The 18,639-nt window shown below is 44.5% G+C and overlaps 1 protein-coding gene across 4 annotated transcripts; it reads right to left on the reverse strand.

Annotated features, from left to right (window-relative positions):
• Nucleotides 1-9,939: 9,939 nt before the first annotated feature.
• LOC123137076 (probable glycosyltransferase 2) lies at nucleotides 9,940-15,651 on the reverse strand. Of its 4 annotated transcripts, XR_006467724.1 has the most exons (3): nucleotides 13,950-15,651; nucleotides 10,536-10,698; nucleotides 9,940-10,395 (listed from the first exon to the last, which is right to left on the reverse strand). XR_006467724.1 is itself a non-coding variant. In XM_044556641.1 (2 exons), exon 1 carries the CDS (start codon nucleotides 15,424-15,426, stop codon nucleotides 13,990-13,992), a length of 1,437 nt encoding a protein of 478 aa, XP_044412576.1. In that variant the 5' UTR covers nucleotides 15,427-15,651; the 3' UTR covers nucleotides 9,940-10,395; nucleotides 13,950-13,989. The 4 variants fall into 4 exon arrangements, 3 of the variants coding, with proteins under 3 accessions (XP_044412576.1, XP_044412577.1, XP_044412575.1); XM_044556641.1 differs by lacking the exon at nucleotides 10,536-10,698; XM_044556642.1 differs by lacking the exon at nucleotides 9,940-10,395 and having other exon boundaries at nucleotides 10,450-10,698.
• Nucleotides 15,652-18,639: the final 2,988 nt, after the last annotated feature.

The following is an 18,639-nucleotide window of genomic DNA, read 5'->3' on the forward strand; positions in this document are numbered from 1 at the left end:
TATTAAGTTTTCCCATAGGTATTATGAAGTGTCACATCTGTCAAGATCATCCAACAACTGTAATGGCACAGTGGCTCAAATTTTTCCATAACCGGGGACACAGCTAATCATGATCAACTTTTACACTCTGCAGAGGTTTGCACACTTTACCCACTAGACTCAACCTGAAGATTGAGACGAAGTCTTCCAGAAGTAGTCACCTCCATCCATCGGCAGCCGGTACACCTACTCATATCTACATCTGCTAGCTTTGCCTGGGCGAGGATCCCACAACCTAATCAACTAAGCTAGAGCCTATTTAGCTAGTGGTTGTGCATGAAAGCTACTAGTCACTAAGTCTATCTGATCCTTTTGAACCTGGATGGCACCCACATACATTCAGAGGGTATAAACCATGATGTTCTTGAAACCACCCAGCAATACCGTCCGGGCGCACTTAGCCATGGTCCATGCCCTTAGAAAAGGAACAACAAACCATGATGCAACCCTGTCCGTCCAGAGGTGAATAATATATTATGTTTTTACTCAAGTTATATTATATATAGTTCTCACATAATCTCGATGCATAGACGAACCAATCCCCGTCTACATAGCATAGCAAGAATCACTACCACGATCCACAATAAGGCCATACTAACTGCATCTCAATAGCAATAACATACTACCATAATATTCCTACACATGCATACTATAGTAATGTGATATATATAACTACATGCATAGAAAAATAAAGAGGATGAAGGATGATCAAGGTGTAACTTGCCTGCTACATTTGATGAAGATTGTCGCACTCACTATTCCTGACAGTTCTACTCGTCACGCTCCGTGCAATCTATCATAAACAAAATAATCCAAATAAATAACCATGCCATACAGAAGAATCAAAATAAAGAGAAAACAAATATGGCAAGGCAAACAAAATCAATATAGTTGGGCTTCATATATAATATAGGTCTCGATGTGCTATAAGGTGAAAGGTGGAAGGATTAACTCACAAGAGTTAATACACATAGAGATATTGCTATCAAAGTTTATGTTTGAGATAATATAGAACATGGTTAAAAGTATTTGGAAACCAACATGCAAGTTGTTTGACATATTGCGTATTACATAGGTGTTCATTTGCAAAAAGAAATAAATGAGTAGGAGCACTACAACTCAAATTATAGTGAGATAAAGTATGAATTGAATTTAAATTCAAAAAGGTCAAAAGTATTTGAAACTTTGAGTATACAAAATATAATCAACAAGTACTTGATACAAATTTTCAGAAGCCAAAAGAATCAATTGAAACGGTGTCACGGTTCTCCCGATATGATCAAAAGAAGGTATGAGTTCAAATTTGAATTGGTCAAATTTGAAATGTTCAAAAGTTGAAAACTATGGTGTCAATAGAAAGATGGTATCACAAGGATAACTCTGTAAAAAGTTTCACCTCAATCGGAGTTACAGACAAAGAGATATAATGAATTGAAGTTAGAGGGGCCAATCTGAAAAAATACAGAATCTGATTCGGCTGAAAAAGAAACTAAAACGAAATGGCTGGACACGTGGCGGAAGTTGATTGGTTGAAACCCTTCACTATAAGGGCTACTGTGAGACGTCAAATCAAGTGGCCATCAACGACTCATGTTCCCTTGGACTTAGGGTTTGGAAGAAGCGATTTCCTCATCGGAATTTTCGCCGAAGAAGAAGAACTGGGGGTGGTTGGCTCTGTTTGACCATGGCGTCAGATCTGGTAGTCCTCGGACTTGAGAAAGTGATCGGAGAGCTGCAGCCTGCAGCGCTGCATCCGAGGGCGTCGTTGGGGAGGCCTGCGATGATGGTTGCGCTCGTCCCGAGCGGCGGTAGAAACAATGAGCTACGGGAACAAGGTTGATGATCTCCTTCTGGTATGCTCCTACATGAGATAATATGTGAGGGAGGGATGGAGAGCATGAAGAATCTTCGATAGCAAAAAGGAGGGCCTCGGGGATAATTGATTCGCCAGAATTGCTCACCAGCGTAAACGGTGATCTTCGGGTGGATGTGGGGTGCTCAAACCAGCTTTGTGCTGAGCATAAAAGGAGGAAAGGGAGGTGCATGAAGTCACAATAAAGTCACTGAGAGGCTCGGTGAGGACCAATACTTACTGGCAGCGATGAAGGTCGTCAGAGGAGGAGCTTCACGCGGTGGAGATCGGTAGTTTCACGCAGTCGCCTTCCAGGGTGATCTGGAGCATAGGTTGTAGCAATCGAACGAGGGGATGGGAAGGATTTGCTCGGTGCTAACTTACTGGAGAAGGGGTGAGGGAATCACAAGAATCATGCGTGATTTGCTTCGGCTGGGGCGACTAAACTTGGGGAGGTCCGTGTGCTTGATTTTGAGCTTGCTTCCAAAGGGTGATGCAGGGAGTTGACAGAGGAGATCGACATGATTCGATCTGTGTCTACAAATTTGACCGAGGGGCTTGAGATTGCGGGAACCGTGTCTGGTCTGGTCTGGTCTGATGATATGTATCCAATGCATCTATAATTTTTGAATTTTCCATGCTGTTATATTATCATTCTTGGATGTTTTACAATCATTTATAGTCATTTTATATCATTTTTGGTACTAACCTATTGACATAGTGCCCAGTGTCAGTTGTTGTTTTCTTCATGTTTTTTACATCACAGCAGAGTCCAAACGTAGCGAAACTTTTTGTGGATTTTTTTTGGACCAGAAGACATCCAATGGGCCAAGAAAGTACATGAGGGGAGCACAACCCACCAGGGCACGCATGGAGGCCCAAGCATGCCCAGGTGGGTTGGACCCACCTCGGTGGCCTCCTGCACCGCTTCTTTGCTCTATAAATTCCCCAATATTCCAGAAACCCTAGGGGAGACGACGAAAATCAATTCCAGCCGCCGCCAAGTTCCAGAAACACTAGATCCAATCTAGACACCATCTCGGAGGGGTTCATCACGTCCATTGGTGCCTCTCCGACGATGCATGAGTAGTTCTTTGTAGACCTATGGGTGTGTAGTTAGTAGCTAGATGGCTTTCTCTCTCTCTCTCTCTCTCTCTCTCTCTCTCTCTCTTGATTATCAATAAAATGCTCTCTTGGAGGTCCATATGATGTAAGTCTTTTTGCTGTGTGTTTGTTGGGATCTGATGAACTTTGAGTTTATGATCAGATCTGAGTTTTTATCCATGAAAGTTATTTGAGTCTTCTTTGATCTCATATATGCATGATTGATTATAGCCTCGTATTTCTTCTCCAATATTTGGGTTTTGTTTGGCCAACTTGATCTATTTATCTTGCAATGGGAAGAGGTGCTTTGTGATAGGTTCGATCTTACAGTGCTTGATCCCAGTGACAGAAGGGGAAACGACATGTATGTATCGTTGCTACTAAGGATAACAAGATGGGGTCTATTTCTACATAAATAGATCTTGTCTACATCATGTCATTGTTCTTATTGCATTACTCCGTTTTTCCATGAACTTAATACACTAGATGCATGCTGTATAGTGGTCAATGTGTGGAGTAATAGTAGTAGATGCAGGCAGAAGTCGGTCTACTAATTTTGGACGTGATGCCTATATAATGATCATTGCCTGGATATCATCATGATTATTTAAAGTTCTATTAATTTCCTAACAGTAACTGTTTTCCCACCATTTGCTATTTTTCTCGAGAGAAGCCACTAGTGAAACCTACGTCCCTGGGGTCTCTTTTCATCATATTTGCCTTTTGCTTTTGTTTTCAGATATATTAAACCAAAAAATACAAAAATACCTTGCTGCACTTTATTTATTTTGCGATCTGTTTATCCTATCTATCACAACTTTATAATGCCTTCTCGCCAATTCGAGGCATCGTTACCCGAAAGGGATTGCCAACCCCTTTAACACGTCGGGTTGCAAGTATTTGTTATTTGTGTGCAGGGGTTGTTTACGTTGTGTTGCTTGGTTTTCCTACTGGTTCGATAACCTTGGTCTCATCACTGAGGGAAATACCTACCGTCGTTGTGCTCCATCATCCCTTCCTCTTTGGGGAAATACCGAGGTAGTTCAAGCAGGCATCATCTGGCTGTGGTCACGCCATCGTGTGTGAACAGGAGTCCGTGGGGAGGTATGAGATGATGGTGGATCCTGCTGTCACAGAAGGACAGGGGGTAGAGAGGTAGACATGTGGTGCCTTGTGGATGACGTCAGCGCTGACGCAAGTGCACCGCTTCAGTGAGGTGGACTGGCCTGCTGCCGCTTGCTGGACTAGGCCTCGGCCTATTGAAAATGGCGCACCAAGCTTCACTGTGCGTGTGGGCGAGAATTAGTAGTGGTCTACTCCACCGTGGCCCAAGTGAATCGTAAATTCTGGGAATAAAATAATAACACATGGGATAGTTTTGTATAAAATAAAATAGCAACTTAAATTCCCAAAATTTTGAAAACACATAGTAAAATAGTATTCCTATTATAGAAAATAGTGAACATTTTCCATTCCAAAATACTTAACAAAATACATGTAAATTTTTGTAACTTTATTTGGGCTTATAAAATAAATGTAGGGCTTATAAATAATTCCCAAAATGTTTTTTGAAGATACAAACAAATACTCAAACAACATTTAAAACATTTCCAACTCTTTTAATATTGAAGGAGTCATATTACCTTCTCTCATAAAATTTATTTTTGAGTTAGAATTGTTTTAAGTATTCAAAATCCAAAATGGGAGAATATTCAATCAGTCACCAATATTATTCTTTGAGGAAGTCATGTTAGCCTCTCTCATATTTGAATTGGAAAATATTCTGAATATTCTCAAACCGAAAGTAAGATCTAAGTGAATATTGGGGAAAGTCATTTTATTCCCTCTCGATAAAATATTCATTTTAACACCAAAAGTTTCAAATCCTAGTCAAATTTAACTAACAACAAGCAACACAAGCCAGTTTTGAATTACTCCTATATAATAATTAACATTCCAAATTTTAAAATTTTGGGATGTTACATGCACATTGGCCGGGTCTTGAGGCTTGTAAGACCACATCGGACTGGCCCTCTCCTGGCAAGGTAGGAGACGGCGACCAAGCATTTTCTGGATCACATTGGTTAGTTGGCGCCGGTCTCAATTACATTGGAGAAGCGTTTTGCAACATCTTCACCTCACTGGCGGACCCCCAACCAAGACCTTTCTTGGTCCACGAGGTCAATCTCGTTGGGGGGCCGGATATGAATTCAGGAGCCGTCGTCCAGGCCGCATCCAAATGTTCCATAATATAGAACCATTCTTTCTGCAACACCTTGACGGTGTCAATGAATTTTCCCTATGGCCATTGAACTCGGATGAGCTTGCTAATCATCGCTCCACCGCAGTCCGCCTGGGTGCCGCCAACTACCTTCGGCTTAACGTTGAACACCTTCAGCCACAGGCCGTAATGCGGCTGGACTTGCAGGAGGGCCTAGCAAATGATGAGAAGGACTAAATATGGAGGAGGGAGTTGGGGGCTAGATCATGGAAATCCAACACATAAAAGAACATTAACCCCCGAACGGAGCAGTACAGAGGAAATCCCAGCCCGCAAATAAAGTGGGTGAGGAACACCACCCTCTCGCCTGGCTTGGGCATGGGGATGACCTGGCGCTCCTCGGGAGCCCGGTGAGCGACATCGACCGGCAAATAGCCGGATAGCTTAAGCTCCTCGATATCACTATTGGTAACGATGTAGGGCTCCCACTTGCTGTTGGCACCAGATCCGGCCATAGCCGAAGCTAGGGAGGAACTGGGAAGGAGACCCTCCGGGGAAGAATGAAGCAGGGCGCTAGAGCTCTAGAGATTGGAAAGGTGACGACAAGAGGAGGAAGGAGGCGTAGGCCAGTAACTACAATTGTTCCCCTTTTATGGGTCGCGGAGGAGCCAAGAGTTCCTTTTTACATGCCACAGGCCTCTCCACTTCCCGATACACTCGCAACATTATGCGCGGATGGGGTAATCAAAATCATTGATCATATCCCCTAAAAAATCAGGGCACTATCTTTGCCTTGATAAGACATGCCAATGAGGAGGCGGCCTCGAGCCGCGTATCGAGAACTTCTAGCCATTCGGTCTTATGACCGGATGCGACCCTTCACTAAAAAGTTGTCAGGACAAGGCACTGTTCACATCTGAGCACTTTGGCCTTCAGGGCTAAGTAAAGTAAATACTCTAGATTCGGGACACCACTCAACTCCGAGCGCACACCACTTAATACATAGGATGGAGAAATCGCCTTGCAAGCCGAAGACCATGAGATATGCGGATGCCTGACACAAGTCCGGGCATTGGAGGCTAGTTCGGGGGCTACTGAGGGAGTCATGGACTAAGGGTTCATCGGGACGCCGACCCATTGCTTACGGGCCGGACTGAAGGGTTGCTATGGAGCCCAGCTAGAGCGCAGATCTATGGTCGGATAAAAGATCTTCGGAGTCGTAGTGTGCCCTCTAAGTCAAGGTTAGGCATGATCTTTCCTTCATTGTAATCGATCGGATGTAACCCTAACCCTACCGATGTCTATATAAACTTAAGTGTTTTAGTCTTTAGGGCTAGAGCAACATCCAACACCCCATCAACCTAGGGTTTATCTCGCATGATCTCGAGGTAGATCGACTCTGTAACCATACCATACACAGCAAATACAACCAAGTAGGACATAGGGTTTTACCTCTTAAAGAGGTCCCGACCTTGGGTAAACACAGTGTTCTTCGTCCCTTTTTCCCCATTGATCCTATCCATTGCTCAGGATCCCAACCCGAGGTCCGCCGGTTTTGACACTGACACTTCCCTTTATCTTTGAAGGGAATGCATTGACATGGTATAGGCTATGTGATGATATTGGAGCGTGGCATCTGGTTCATCGTGATCGAAATTATATATTATAATTTTTGGCCTAGTGAAGGAGAAAACATCGCTCAAGCTTGGAGGAGGATTAAGTACATGATGTACACGTGCCCCAATCATGAGCTCCCAAAGGAAATTATCTTATCAAATTTTTATGCTCGACTTTCTCATGATGATCAAACCATGTCGATTCTTCTTCGAATTGCTCCTTTATGAAGAGAGCTATTGAATTCAGATGGGATCTTCTGGAAACAATTAAACGCAACTCTGAAGATTGGGAACTCCACAAAGGTAATGAATCGGGTATAACACTTGAGTTCAATTATGTTAAATCTTTTATGGATACTGATGCTTTTAATAAGTTTAGCACTAAATATGGACTTGACTCTAAGATAGTAGCCTCTTTTTGTATCATTTGCTACTCATGTTGATCTCCCTAAGGGGAAATGGTCTAAATATCATCCCCCCTGTTAAAGAAAAGATGGACGACCTATTATAATTAAAGATGAAACTATCATTTACAATGTTGATCTAGTTGTTCCTACTGCTTATATTGAAAAATCACCTTTCCCTGTAGGATAAAGGAACATGATAAGGTTTCAACCATGGTTAACAGAAGTAATATTAGAGCAACTAGACCCTCTGAACAAATTAAAGTTGAACCTAATGTTGCTATGGTTAAAGATCTATTGGTTGATAATATAGATGGGCATGTTATTTACTTCTGTGGTGAAGTCAGTAGAATTGCTAAGCCCGATGATAAAGATAAGAATAAACCTATTGTTTGCATGCATGTTGTCTCAGGTAAGATAGGAGATCATTGTTATCATGGCTTATGTGATTTGGGTGCTAGTGTAAGTGCTATTCTGTTTACCTTATATGAAGAAATTATGAATGATATTGCACCTGCTGAAATAGAGGATATTGATGTTACTATTAAGCTTGCAAATACAGATACTATTACACCACTTTGGATTGTTAGAGATGTTGAAGTATTGTGTGAAAAAATAAAATACCCTACTGATTTTCTAGTTCTTGGTTTTCCACAAGATGATTTCTATCCCACAATATTTGGTAGACCTTTCTTGAACACTCTTGATGCTAAGTTTGATTGCGCTAAAGAAACTGTCATTGTTAAATTTGGTGATGTATCTCATCAATGTAACTTTTCTACGTTTCGTAGACAACCTCATGATAAGGAATCGTCTAGTAAAGACGAAATTATTGGTCTTGCTTCTATTGCCGTGGCTCCTACTAATCTGTTAGAACAATATTTGCTAGATCACGAAAATGATATGCACATGAATGAAAGAAATGAAATAGATAAGATGTTCTTTGATCAACCATCTATCCTTAAACAAAATTTGCCTGTTGAAACTCTTGGAGGTCCTCCACCTAAAGGTGATCGGTCTTCTTCCTAGCGGGATTTCACGCAAGATGACCGTCACCTTGGATCTCACTACTATCTTTGCTATGCTAGTTGTCTCGATGCTATCGCTATGTCACACTTCCTACCACTTGTTTATCAAGCCTCCTAGTATGCCATGAAACAGTCTCTAACCTTTTTCACCATCCCAGCAAACCATTGTTTGGCTATGTTACCGCTTTGCTCAGTGCCCTCTTATAGCATTGCTAGTTGTAGGAGCAGTTGCAGGTTGTTCCATGTTGGAACATGGATATCTTGGAATATCACAATATCTCTTATTTAATTAATGCATGTATATATTTGGGAAAGGGTGGAAGGCTCGATCTTTTGCCTGGTGTTTTGTTCCACTCTTGCCGCCCTAGTTTCCGTCATACCGGTGTTATGTTCCTTGATTTTGCATTCCTAACACGGTCGGGGTTTATGGGCCCCCTTGACAGTTCGCTTTAAATAAAACTCTTCCAGCAAGACCCAACGTTGGTTTTAACATTTGCCCAACATAATAAACATGATATTAAATTTGATGCCTAGGGAGTTAGCGCTACCCGAGGAGTAATTTAACATAATACAGGGGGGCCAGTGCTGATGGTGTTGGTCCCAAACGGGTAGACTGCGGGGCCGCCACAAGGAAACTCAAGGATTTGGTTTTCCTCGTAGGATGTCCCATTCGGTCGTGGCCCGACGAGATACGCGCGGCTAATATCAGGGTGTTGGCACGCCGGGAGGTCTTGCTGGACTTGTTTTACCATTGTCGAAATGTCTTGTGAATCGGGATTCCGAGCTTGATCGGGTTGTCCCGAGAGAAGGATTTTCCTTCGTTGATCGTGAGAGCTTGTCGTGGGCTAAGTTGGGACATCCGGTTGTAGAGAACTTGACATCAGATCCGAATTAAAATCCACCAACCGTGTATGTAACCTTGATTGTCTTTTTTCGAGCAAGTTCGGGAAGAGAACACAGTGGGGTTATGTTTGACTCGTAAGTAGTTCAGGATCACTTGACCATTACCAGTTTGCGACCGTTCGCGTAGTTTCTCGTCTTATTCTTGTACTCGTAAGCTAGCCACCATACAATGCTTAGTGCTGCTGTAGCCTCACCACATATCCTTTCCATACCCATTAAGCTTTGCTAGTCTTGATATCCATAGTAATGGGATTGCCGAGTCCTCGTGGCTCATAGATTACTACAACAACAGTTGCAGGTACAGGTAATGCGATGATCTGACGCGGGTGTGATGCTTGCTTCTTTGGAGTTCTTCTGCTTCTTCTTCTTCTTCGATCAAGGGATAGGTTCCGGGTCGGGAGCCTGGGCTAGCAGGGTGGATGTCGTTCTTCTTTTTCGTTTGATTTCATCCGTAGTCGGATCCTGCTCTTCTGTATGATGATTGCTATGTATTGATGTTGTAGCTTGTGGCGAGTGTAAGCCTTTATCTGGCACTCTTATCTATTCAGTACATGGTATGTTGTAATCATATCCACCTTGCTATGCGCTCGAAATGCGATTGTGGCCCAATCATGAATTCATCACGTGATTGGGATCGAATCACATCTTGGGCGCTACACAGAGGAGCTGGTACATAGTTACTAGAAAGACCCTGACAGTCTATAGTTGTGGGAGAAATTGCTCCTTAAGAATGATCACACACTATGAGAGTACTCCTTAACAGCCGGGATAATAAGATATAAAGGAAAAATTCTTGTGGGCAACATTCCTAAGTTAAGAAACAAGTTACTCATAGCTTTGCACAACTCTCCTGTGGGTGGTCACTCTGGAAGAAGAGCAACATATCATAGAGTGAAAAGCATTTTTAACTGGCCTGGAGTAAAATCATTAGTGGAAGCTTTCATTGATGCCTGCCCTATCTGTCAAAGAGCTAAGCATGAAAATTGCTTACAGCCTGGTCTTCTGGAAGCACTCCCTGTGGCTGATATGGCATGGCAACACATATCTATGGACTTCATTGAGGGCGTGCCTAACTCTCAAGGAAAGGATGTCATCATGGTAATAGTGGACGGGTTTACCAAGTATGCACATTTTATTCCCCTGTCTCATCCCTACACAGTGCTCGGTGTGGCTCAAGCCTTTGTTGATTACACAATTAGGTTGCATGGCCCTCCAAAAATGATAATATCTGACATGGACAAGATATTTACTAGTCAGCTATGGAGGGATATATTATCTACACTTAAAGTGAAATTAAGATACAATACAGTATATCATCCACAAACTGATGAGCAGACTGAAAGAGTAAATCAATGTCTGGAAACATACTTAAGATGCATGACTACACCAGCACCTAAGAAATGGCTTTCTCGGTTGTCTTTGGCTGAATTCTGGTACAATTCTACCTATCACACTGCAATCAAAATGTCCCCATTCCAAGCCCTATATGGTTTTCCTCCACCACTTATCTCAAAACTGGCCATTCTTGGACCTGAAGATGCAGAAGCATTGCAGCAATTGAAGGAAAATTTGTTACTGGCTCAAAACAGAATGAAGAAATATGCAGACACCAAGAGAGTTGAAAGAACTTTCCAAACGGAAGATGTTGTATATCTCAAACTGGCCCCTTATAGATTGGCAACATTTGGGTTCAAAGGAGCACTGAAGTTACAGAACAAATTCTATGGGCCATTTTTGGTGATTCAAAAAGTGGGAAAATCTGCATACAAATTACAGCTGCCAAGCACAGTACAAATCCATTCAGTGTTCCATGTCAGCCAGTTGAAGAAACACGTAGGCAACAAGTCCATCCCTGGTCCTAAATTGCCATTTGTTAATGCTGATGGTACACTGAAGACTGGACCAGCAGAAGTCCTCCAAGTGCACCGAGTTCCAAGACAAAATGTACCTGTTGTACAATGGCTTATCAGATGGATCGATCTACCAGCACGTACAATTTCCCGGAGTTTTTCAGCACAACTACACATGCGTGGAGGGGGGATGCAGCAACGTTATGAGGACACGTCGAAACTCAAGGGGAGCAATGTCAGGACTGAGGTTGTCGTTGTATTTCTTTAGTTAGCTGTAGCAGATAACAGTATTTCTTTAGTTAGCTGTAGCAGATAACACTTCGGAGAGATGTACGACTGGGATAGCTCCTCACTATTACCGTTCGTCGCTAGCCTTACAATTTAAATTCTAACGTTACTGATAGTTACTGCTCCATTTCACCTCCTTGCCCGGAGCTGGTCGCCTATATAACAACCGGGTTGTTGTGGCTGGCAGTCATCATCGACTCTTTCTCTAAGACTAGCCAAGATGGCCAAGTAAACTCATAGATAATATAAATACTCTGGATCTCGGAGAAATTCCGCAATCCTTCTCCTCAAATCCCTAGTCCTGGATCTGAAACTTAGCTAGATCCTGACATCAGCGATGCGGGAGAGGAAAGAAAATCAGAGGAACGAGGAGTCGAGGGAGCTCGATCGAACAGAGATGGACTCGTTCCAATCTATCCCTAAATTCTGATGAGTCAGAAATTAGCTTTGTGGTAAATAGATTGGTTGGAAAGTAAAAGACCTGAAGAGGATGGAGACAACTCCCTTCTAATACTCCCTCCGTCCGGGTTTATTAGGCCTCTCAGCATCACAAGCATGTCCCTTTTTATAAGGCCCCGCTTTGGGAAGGTGCATGCATGCAACCATTTCATTGGTTGCATTGAAAGCCATTACTGTTAGTGCCATGGCTGGAAAATTAATATACTTCATGCATGTTTTTTCATTGGCTGCATGCATGTGAGAGAGTGCATTGGAATGTAATAAAAGAATTAATGTGAGCAAATTACTATGTGTTTTGGTCTAAGAGAAGTTGTCTTTAGGCCTAATAAACCCGAACGGAGGGAGTAGCAAAGAAGGTAACTACTCCCTCCTTCCATGTATATAGGGCCTAATGCGTTTTTCGAGGTTAGCTTTGACCACATGTTAGAGCAATAATTATTTGTATACAAGGGTTGGGACTTTTGAAAAGATAATAAATGCAATAATTAATTGTATATAAGAGTTGGACTTTTTTAAAAGATAATAAAAGGTCCCTACCCAGCTTCATATATGTGAATTAGCGAATTGTGAGCGGGACCAATAAACGCGGAGGAATATAGAGTAGACCACAAACCTTAAATTTCTAACACTGTTCTCTTGCATCCATGGAAAAAAAACAGAGCATGGACGTTTGCATAAGTACAAAGTTATTCTCGAAAGAATATGAATATTTGTTTGGGGAATGCTCATTGATCTTAAAACGGCATCAGCTCTCTGATGGACAAGTTGCGTCTGCATATATGCAGAATAGTATTGCTTCTGTTCATATAATATGTGAAGCTGCAAAAATATGCTTCACAACTATATCACGGATTTTGATAAAAGCAATCTGAAAACATGTGATACGTAGTTCATTCACAATATAGATTTCAATAAAATCAATTTGAAAACAAGTGTACACATAGTTCACTCAGGATAACTTCGAATGTCAAATGCATACAATTCCAAAGATGGACTCCAACCCAACTCAATAGCCAAGACTAACGGACTTGAACTAAACCAAGTCCGCAACCAAGGTCATGTACAATGCAAGGTGTTTAGAAAAATAAACAGACTTTACTTAAGCATCGGTGCTTATTTGTGGGGAGCAAAGGAGTCTAGAAAAATAAACCGGCTTTACCTTAGGCACCAGCACTTATTTGTAGAGAGCAGATGCTTAACTACACACCCCAGCTATAGATATAAGCACTGATGTTTCCACAAAATACGGATTGTCCCCAGTACTATGATATAAGCACTGATGCTTCCACAAAAATTGGATTATTTAAGGAAACACCTCTGTAAGCAGCTTGCATTGTTGTAAATAAGGGCCATCTTTTCCTTATCTTCTACTATTACCATTATTTAAAATATGTAATACAATTCATTACAAGGGGGTGAGATACTATCTTCTCTTAAATACTAGTTTTTTCTTTGAAAAATGAACTCCAAATGGAAATCTTTAGATTGACAAAGTGACCATGGACACATCGTACTTAACAGGTACACCATACCGCTAAAAAATGCGAACACCCATGCTAAGTTTAGGACTGTAACCTAGGTGGACAGATTCTACCACAAGGAATCTAGCCACTTATGATATGCTCAGATCGCATCTTTTCTTCAATGGTTCCATGAAAAAAATTTGGACTAACATATCTAGGCACTAAAGATGGCAATTCGGTAAATGCCACCATCGAACAAGAAAAATACGAAATGAACTACTCCCTCCGTCCATATTAATTGTCGAGGGAGTAACAAAGTTTGGAGCGTGAGGACCTCCATTGGCACATATGCCCCGCGGGATCTTATTATAGGGCTAAATATTTCCAGTTAACATAGCACTATTATAGCCTATAGGGCCAAATGTTCTAAATTAGCTAAGCAATTAGCTTTGCTTCAAAACTGCACTTCAACACTACATAGAACACAAATCACTACAAGATACTAACACCACATTACGGGTACTTGTCCTGCGAGAAAGTAACACTGAAATGAAATTGAGTACAAAACTGAGATATTTCCATCTGATTTGAGCTCCTACCACATTTAAGTTCATGATAAACATAACATGTGCAATCTCTAACTGTTACACATAACAAGAAAAAAAATCCATAAGCAAAAAATAGTAGAAACTAAAACAACAACCAAGTGACAAAATGCTGACCTTGAAGAGAGCCTATGCTATTGCCTTATCTTCAGTAGCTTCAAGAAGTGGTCGACATCTTGGCCTTCACATCAAGGTTCTCCTTGTCGTTAATAGGCTTTGTGGTCTGACTCCTGATCCTTTTGATCTTAGGGCTTTCCAGCCCCTTGTGTGCGAAACCATACAGGCGCAGCACCTGGTTATCGGCAAAATTAAATGCTCGCTCCATACTCTTGAGACACCGGTCTACTGGGTAATCACCATAGCTTCCGCATGGCTTGCACCCAACAAAGTGTGTCACAAATGGCCACCGCTCATCCCCAAGCCCTGGATGGTGGTTCTCCATCATCTCCTCGTACTTGTCCACCAGCCCAGCCCAGAAACCGTGCAAGTAGTATGAATTCTCTATATACACCTTGTCCATCCACTTCTCCTTCTGCGAGAGCAAGAGGTGTATCAACGCAGACTGGTCGTCAGCCTCGAATGCTGGACGGCCCTTCAGGTATGCGGTGAGTATCTTCCCGGCTTCCTCGCGGATGAAGCCCTTGGGCCCCATAGGAGCCCACGCAGCGAGAAGATCGAGTGACCACTGGCAGTTCCGGAAGAGGAAGCTGCCGGTGTTGAGCGCGATCCAAGAGTGCTTCTCAAAGAGGAGATCCTGATAACCGTGAATGATGAGGTTATGGTTGTCATAGCGCGAGAGGGGCAGCTCAAAGGCCATGTCGGTGAATAGGGCGTCACTGTCCATCCACCAGATCCACTCGACCTCCGGGTGGGAGAGCATAAGTCGGCGGAGCAGCGGCAGCTTGGCCCAGTAACCAGCGAGCTCGTTGTCGAGGTGCGCAAGATTGTGAACGATCTCGATGTCGTGGAAGCGGCAGTAGTCGATCTTGTTTTTGGTGCTCTTGAGCAGGTAGTGGTCGCCAAGCGGGTTGTCACAGGGGCCTGGTTGCGACCCCGTGACAAGCAGGATCCTGGGCTTGCCGCCGGGGACAGTGGCTGGGAAGCCCTTGTTCTGCGCGAGCCACCGTCGGCGCTGCTCGTCCCAGCCAGAGACGTTGGGACCGAGCGCGTAGTTGCCCACGGCGGCGGCATAGGCGGCGGCGGCTTCCGAGGAGTTGAGTGCGGTGGCGTTGGAAAGGACGCTGGAGGAGTCGAGGTCGCTGTCGGTGGGGTCGGAGGGGTCGGAGTCGGAGCGGATCTCGCGGAGGATGCGGTCGATGTCCTCAACGGCCTTGGCGCCTGCGAGGGCATCGGCGTCGGAGGGTTGGGACGGAAGGGAGAGGTTGAGCCCAATGGTACCCCGGAGGACGAGGATGGTGACGAGGCCGCAGAGCACGGTGATCTTGACGTTGTTGAAGGTGCGGCTGATCTTCCGCGACCGATGGTGGGTGCTGAGCGGCGAAGCCCCACGCGCCCGCGCCGCCGTCATCGGCAGGGCCCCTCCCCCACCGCCGCCGGCCTTGCCGCTGCTGTAGCCCATCCCCTCCTGCCCCATCGCCCCCGATTCCAACCCGGTGGCTTAATTAGATACGCCCAAGCTCCAGTTGGAACAGCCGCGTCGACAGGTGGGTTGCAGAGCGTGAGCGAGAGCGCGAGCCGGAGTGTCACATGAGCGCCGCTAGGTGAGATGGGATCCGGACGCTGGGTGGAGTGGAGAAAAGTGGGGCGGGTTGGGGATTTGGAAGAGGTAGACGGACGGAGAAAGGAGTAACTTTTTTGATTGATTGATTGATGATGATGAGTTATAATCTATGCACTAATATTAGAGCAACTCCAATGCGCCGGCCCACGTGCTAGCTCATTTTTGTTATTGTAATAAGACTTTTTTTAGCTGGTTGGACGAGCTTTCTGACATTGTTGTAAGCAAGCTCGTAGACAATGTAAACCTATTTTGAGTTTCAATAAAACTAGCAGTGTAGTCTTCCCTAAAAAAAATCCAACGCGCCGGCCCAAACGGACGGCGCTTTTGTCCGTTTGGATCGGCCTCCCGCTCGGCGTACGCCCTGTTTGAAATTTAGGTTGGCAGTACACCCAACGCGCTAACCCATATTTGCCGGCGTAGCCGGCTGGCCACCCTCTTTAACAAATAGCACAAATTTTTTATTATTTCACACAGAAATTATGCATTTTCACAATCAAACATATAGTCCACAACTAAATAAATAGCATAGTTCAAGCAAATAAATAGCATAGTCTTACAAGCCGAATAAAAATAAAATAGTCTTGATATAGTTTTGCAAGCCGAATAAAAAGATACATTTATTGGTTGCCAGCATGAGCCCAAATATGTTCAACCAATCATTTTGCAGTTGCATGTGGGTTTCCCAATCACGCATGTCATGATGAAATTGGGTGAATTGTTTAAACGTTGTCGCTCCTCCATGCTCAGACACAACATTCTCACCTTCAAACTGGAACCCTTGACCGTAGAGACGTTTCGGGCGCTTATCTTCTACGATCATATTGTGCATGATCATACAAGCAGTCATCACCTCTCACTGCTTCTTCGTACTCCAAGTCCTAGCAGGATACTGAACGATGCCCCATTGAGATTGCAAAACACCAGAGGCACGCTCGACGTCCTTCCTAACACTCTCTTGCTCTTGGGCGAATCTTTTCCTCTTCTCTCCGACAGGGTTGGGGATTGTCTTCATAATAGTGGTCCATTAAGGATAGATACCGTCACCTAGGTAGTATCCTTTGTCGTAGTTGTGGCCGGTGATGATAACATTCACCGGTGGGTTGTTGCCTTCGGCAAGTCTAGCAAACACTGGCGAGCACTGAAGCACGTTGATATCATTGTGTGATCCGGCCATGCCAAAGGAAGATTGCCAGATCCAGAGATCTTGAGATGCCACAGCCTCAAGTATGGAGCCACGGAAAAACATGCACTGGCTATTGAGGTGGTGATGGGCCAACACGGCAGCCAAGATCTCCTCCTCATCATCGGACAAGGAATCATCGGAGTCGCGAAGAAAATTATGGAAAAGGAACTCGTCGGCGGCGTCCATTTTGTACCTTGGCAAACTGTCAAACAGCTTGCGAGCGTCGACGAGGGAGCCGGCCGGCGAAGGGAGTCGCCCCGCCCTCGGACTAGCTAGTTGCCCTGGCGACGTCCGAAGAGTGTGTCGATGTCCGATGAAGGAGCTGGGGGCGGCGAGGCGGCGAGGCGGCTTCTTGATCGCGACTATGTCGGGGAGTGGGGGTGGGAAGCTTTAGTGAGACTGGGGCAAGACGGCGGTGGCAGTGACGTGGGAGGTGGGTCGATGCAAATACGGCTCAAAAATGGACCGGGAATGGGTCGGCAAGTGGACGAAAAGCGGACGCGCGTCCGTTTGGGTCGGCGCACTGGCCCGACTTTTCTGTTTGGGTCGGCGCTGACCAAAATGGACGCGCGCAGACAAAAAAGTTGGCCCAACGCACCGACCCAAACGGACGCGCTTCCGCTTTTCGTCCGCCTATCGACCCATTCCCGACCATTTTTTAGCCGGATTTGCGTCGGCGCGGACACGAGACAGACACGCCCACCGAGGTCCTCTTCGGTGGCACGCTGGAGCTTATCGGCCCAACTCCATGCAGCGACGAGGTGCCTAGCACCTCTGGCCTTCCTCGCAAAGTACCCGTCTTCGTACACCTCCTCTGCATGATGATGCACCCGCTCCCAAAGCTCCGCCGCCTCCTTTTTCCAGGCAGCATCATGGGCTTCACAGGCTGCCCGGTACCTGGCATCCTCCTCCACCATCTCCTTCCTGAAATCCACTTGCCTGGCTTTCTCAGCCGGCGGTAGCAACTTCCAAAGACAAAGATCTTACTAGCCCCAAAACCAATCCAAAGTTGGGGGGTCCGGTGCAACCTCGTCCGGCGGCGCGTAGGTGTCCTCGTCGATGCTCTTCGAGTGAGCCTCCTCGGGGGTGGCTACTCCTCGTCGACGCGTGGGCAGACCGGTGGCGCCATGGTAGAGATTTGATATATATATATATATATATATATATATATATATATATATATATATATATAGAGAGAGAGAGAGAGGGCGAGCAAGGGAAGGATCTAGATGATAATGCAGGCGGGACGACATGAGCAATGTAGTATTTATTGGCAGCCGGAATCTATATCGTCGAGAATAGTACACATGCTGGTCGCCGGAATTTACGAGTACTGTAGTGTGAATTACACATGATTCCCGCAGCAAAATCCGTGTGTGAACATAATAGCTGACGGTTCCCAATGCAGAGTCGTGTCTGATTAATAAAGCCGGCCGCCCACCTTCCAAAACTCGAGGCGCGAAATAGAGTGCTAATCGTGTGGGGCCGATTGTCTTGCCGGAATTTAGATTTTCTATTTTGAACACCAGATATTTACATCGTCTGATAATTTTTGACCTCGCACACAAGTTCACAAATATGATTTTTCAAACCGTCATAGTTAGCCGTTGCATGTAGATGTAGTTCAAATTTGAATTATGGTCATTAAATGGCTAGGAAATCACTTAAATGTCTTTGAAAGGTCAAATGACCCATGAAATTTTCCAGTTTTTCACATGACAGTTAGTATCAGTGCATATTACATGTAGAAAATTTCTGAAGGCCGTAAGAGGAAGCTATCTGCCGTTCGTCATCGAACATGCATTGTTCCCTCTCGGAACCACGAGCCTTCTAGTGAGTTGCTCCGGTTTGTGAGGGGTGTGTGTCCATACTTTCGTCAAGCA

The sequence above is a fragment of the Triticum aestivum genome, chromosome 6B, assembly GCF_018294505.1.
Source record: "Triticum aestivum cultivar Chinese Spring chromosome 6B, IWGSC CS RefSeq v2.1, whole genome shotgun sequence".
In the NCBI taxonomy this organism is placed as follows: Eukaryota; Viridiplantae; Streptophyta; class Magnoliopsida; order Poales; family Poaceae; genus Triticum; species Triticum aestivum.

Bases quoted from the DNA above. Each gene is read 5' to 3' on its own strand.
- LOC123137076 (XM_044556641.1), bottom strand. From the start codon at position 15,426: ATGGGGCAGGAGGGGATGGGCTACAGCAGCGGCAAGGCCGGCGGCGGT.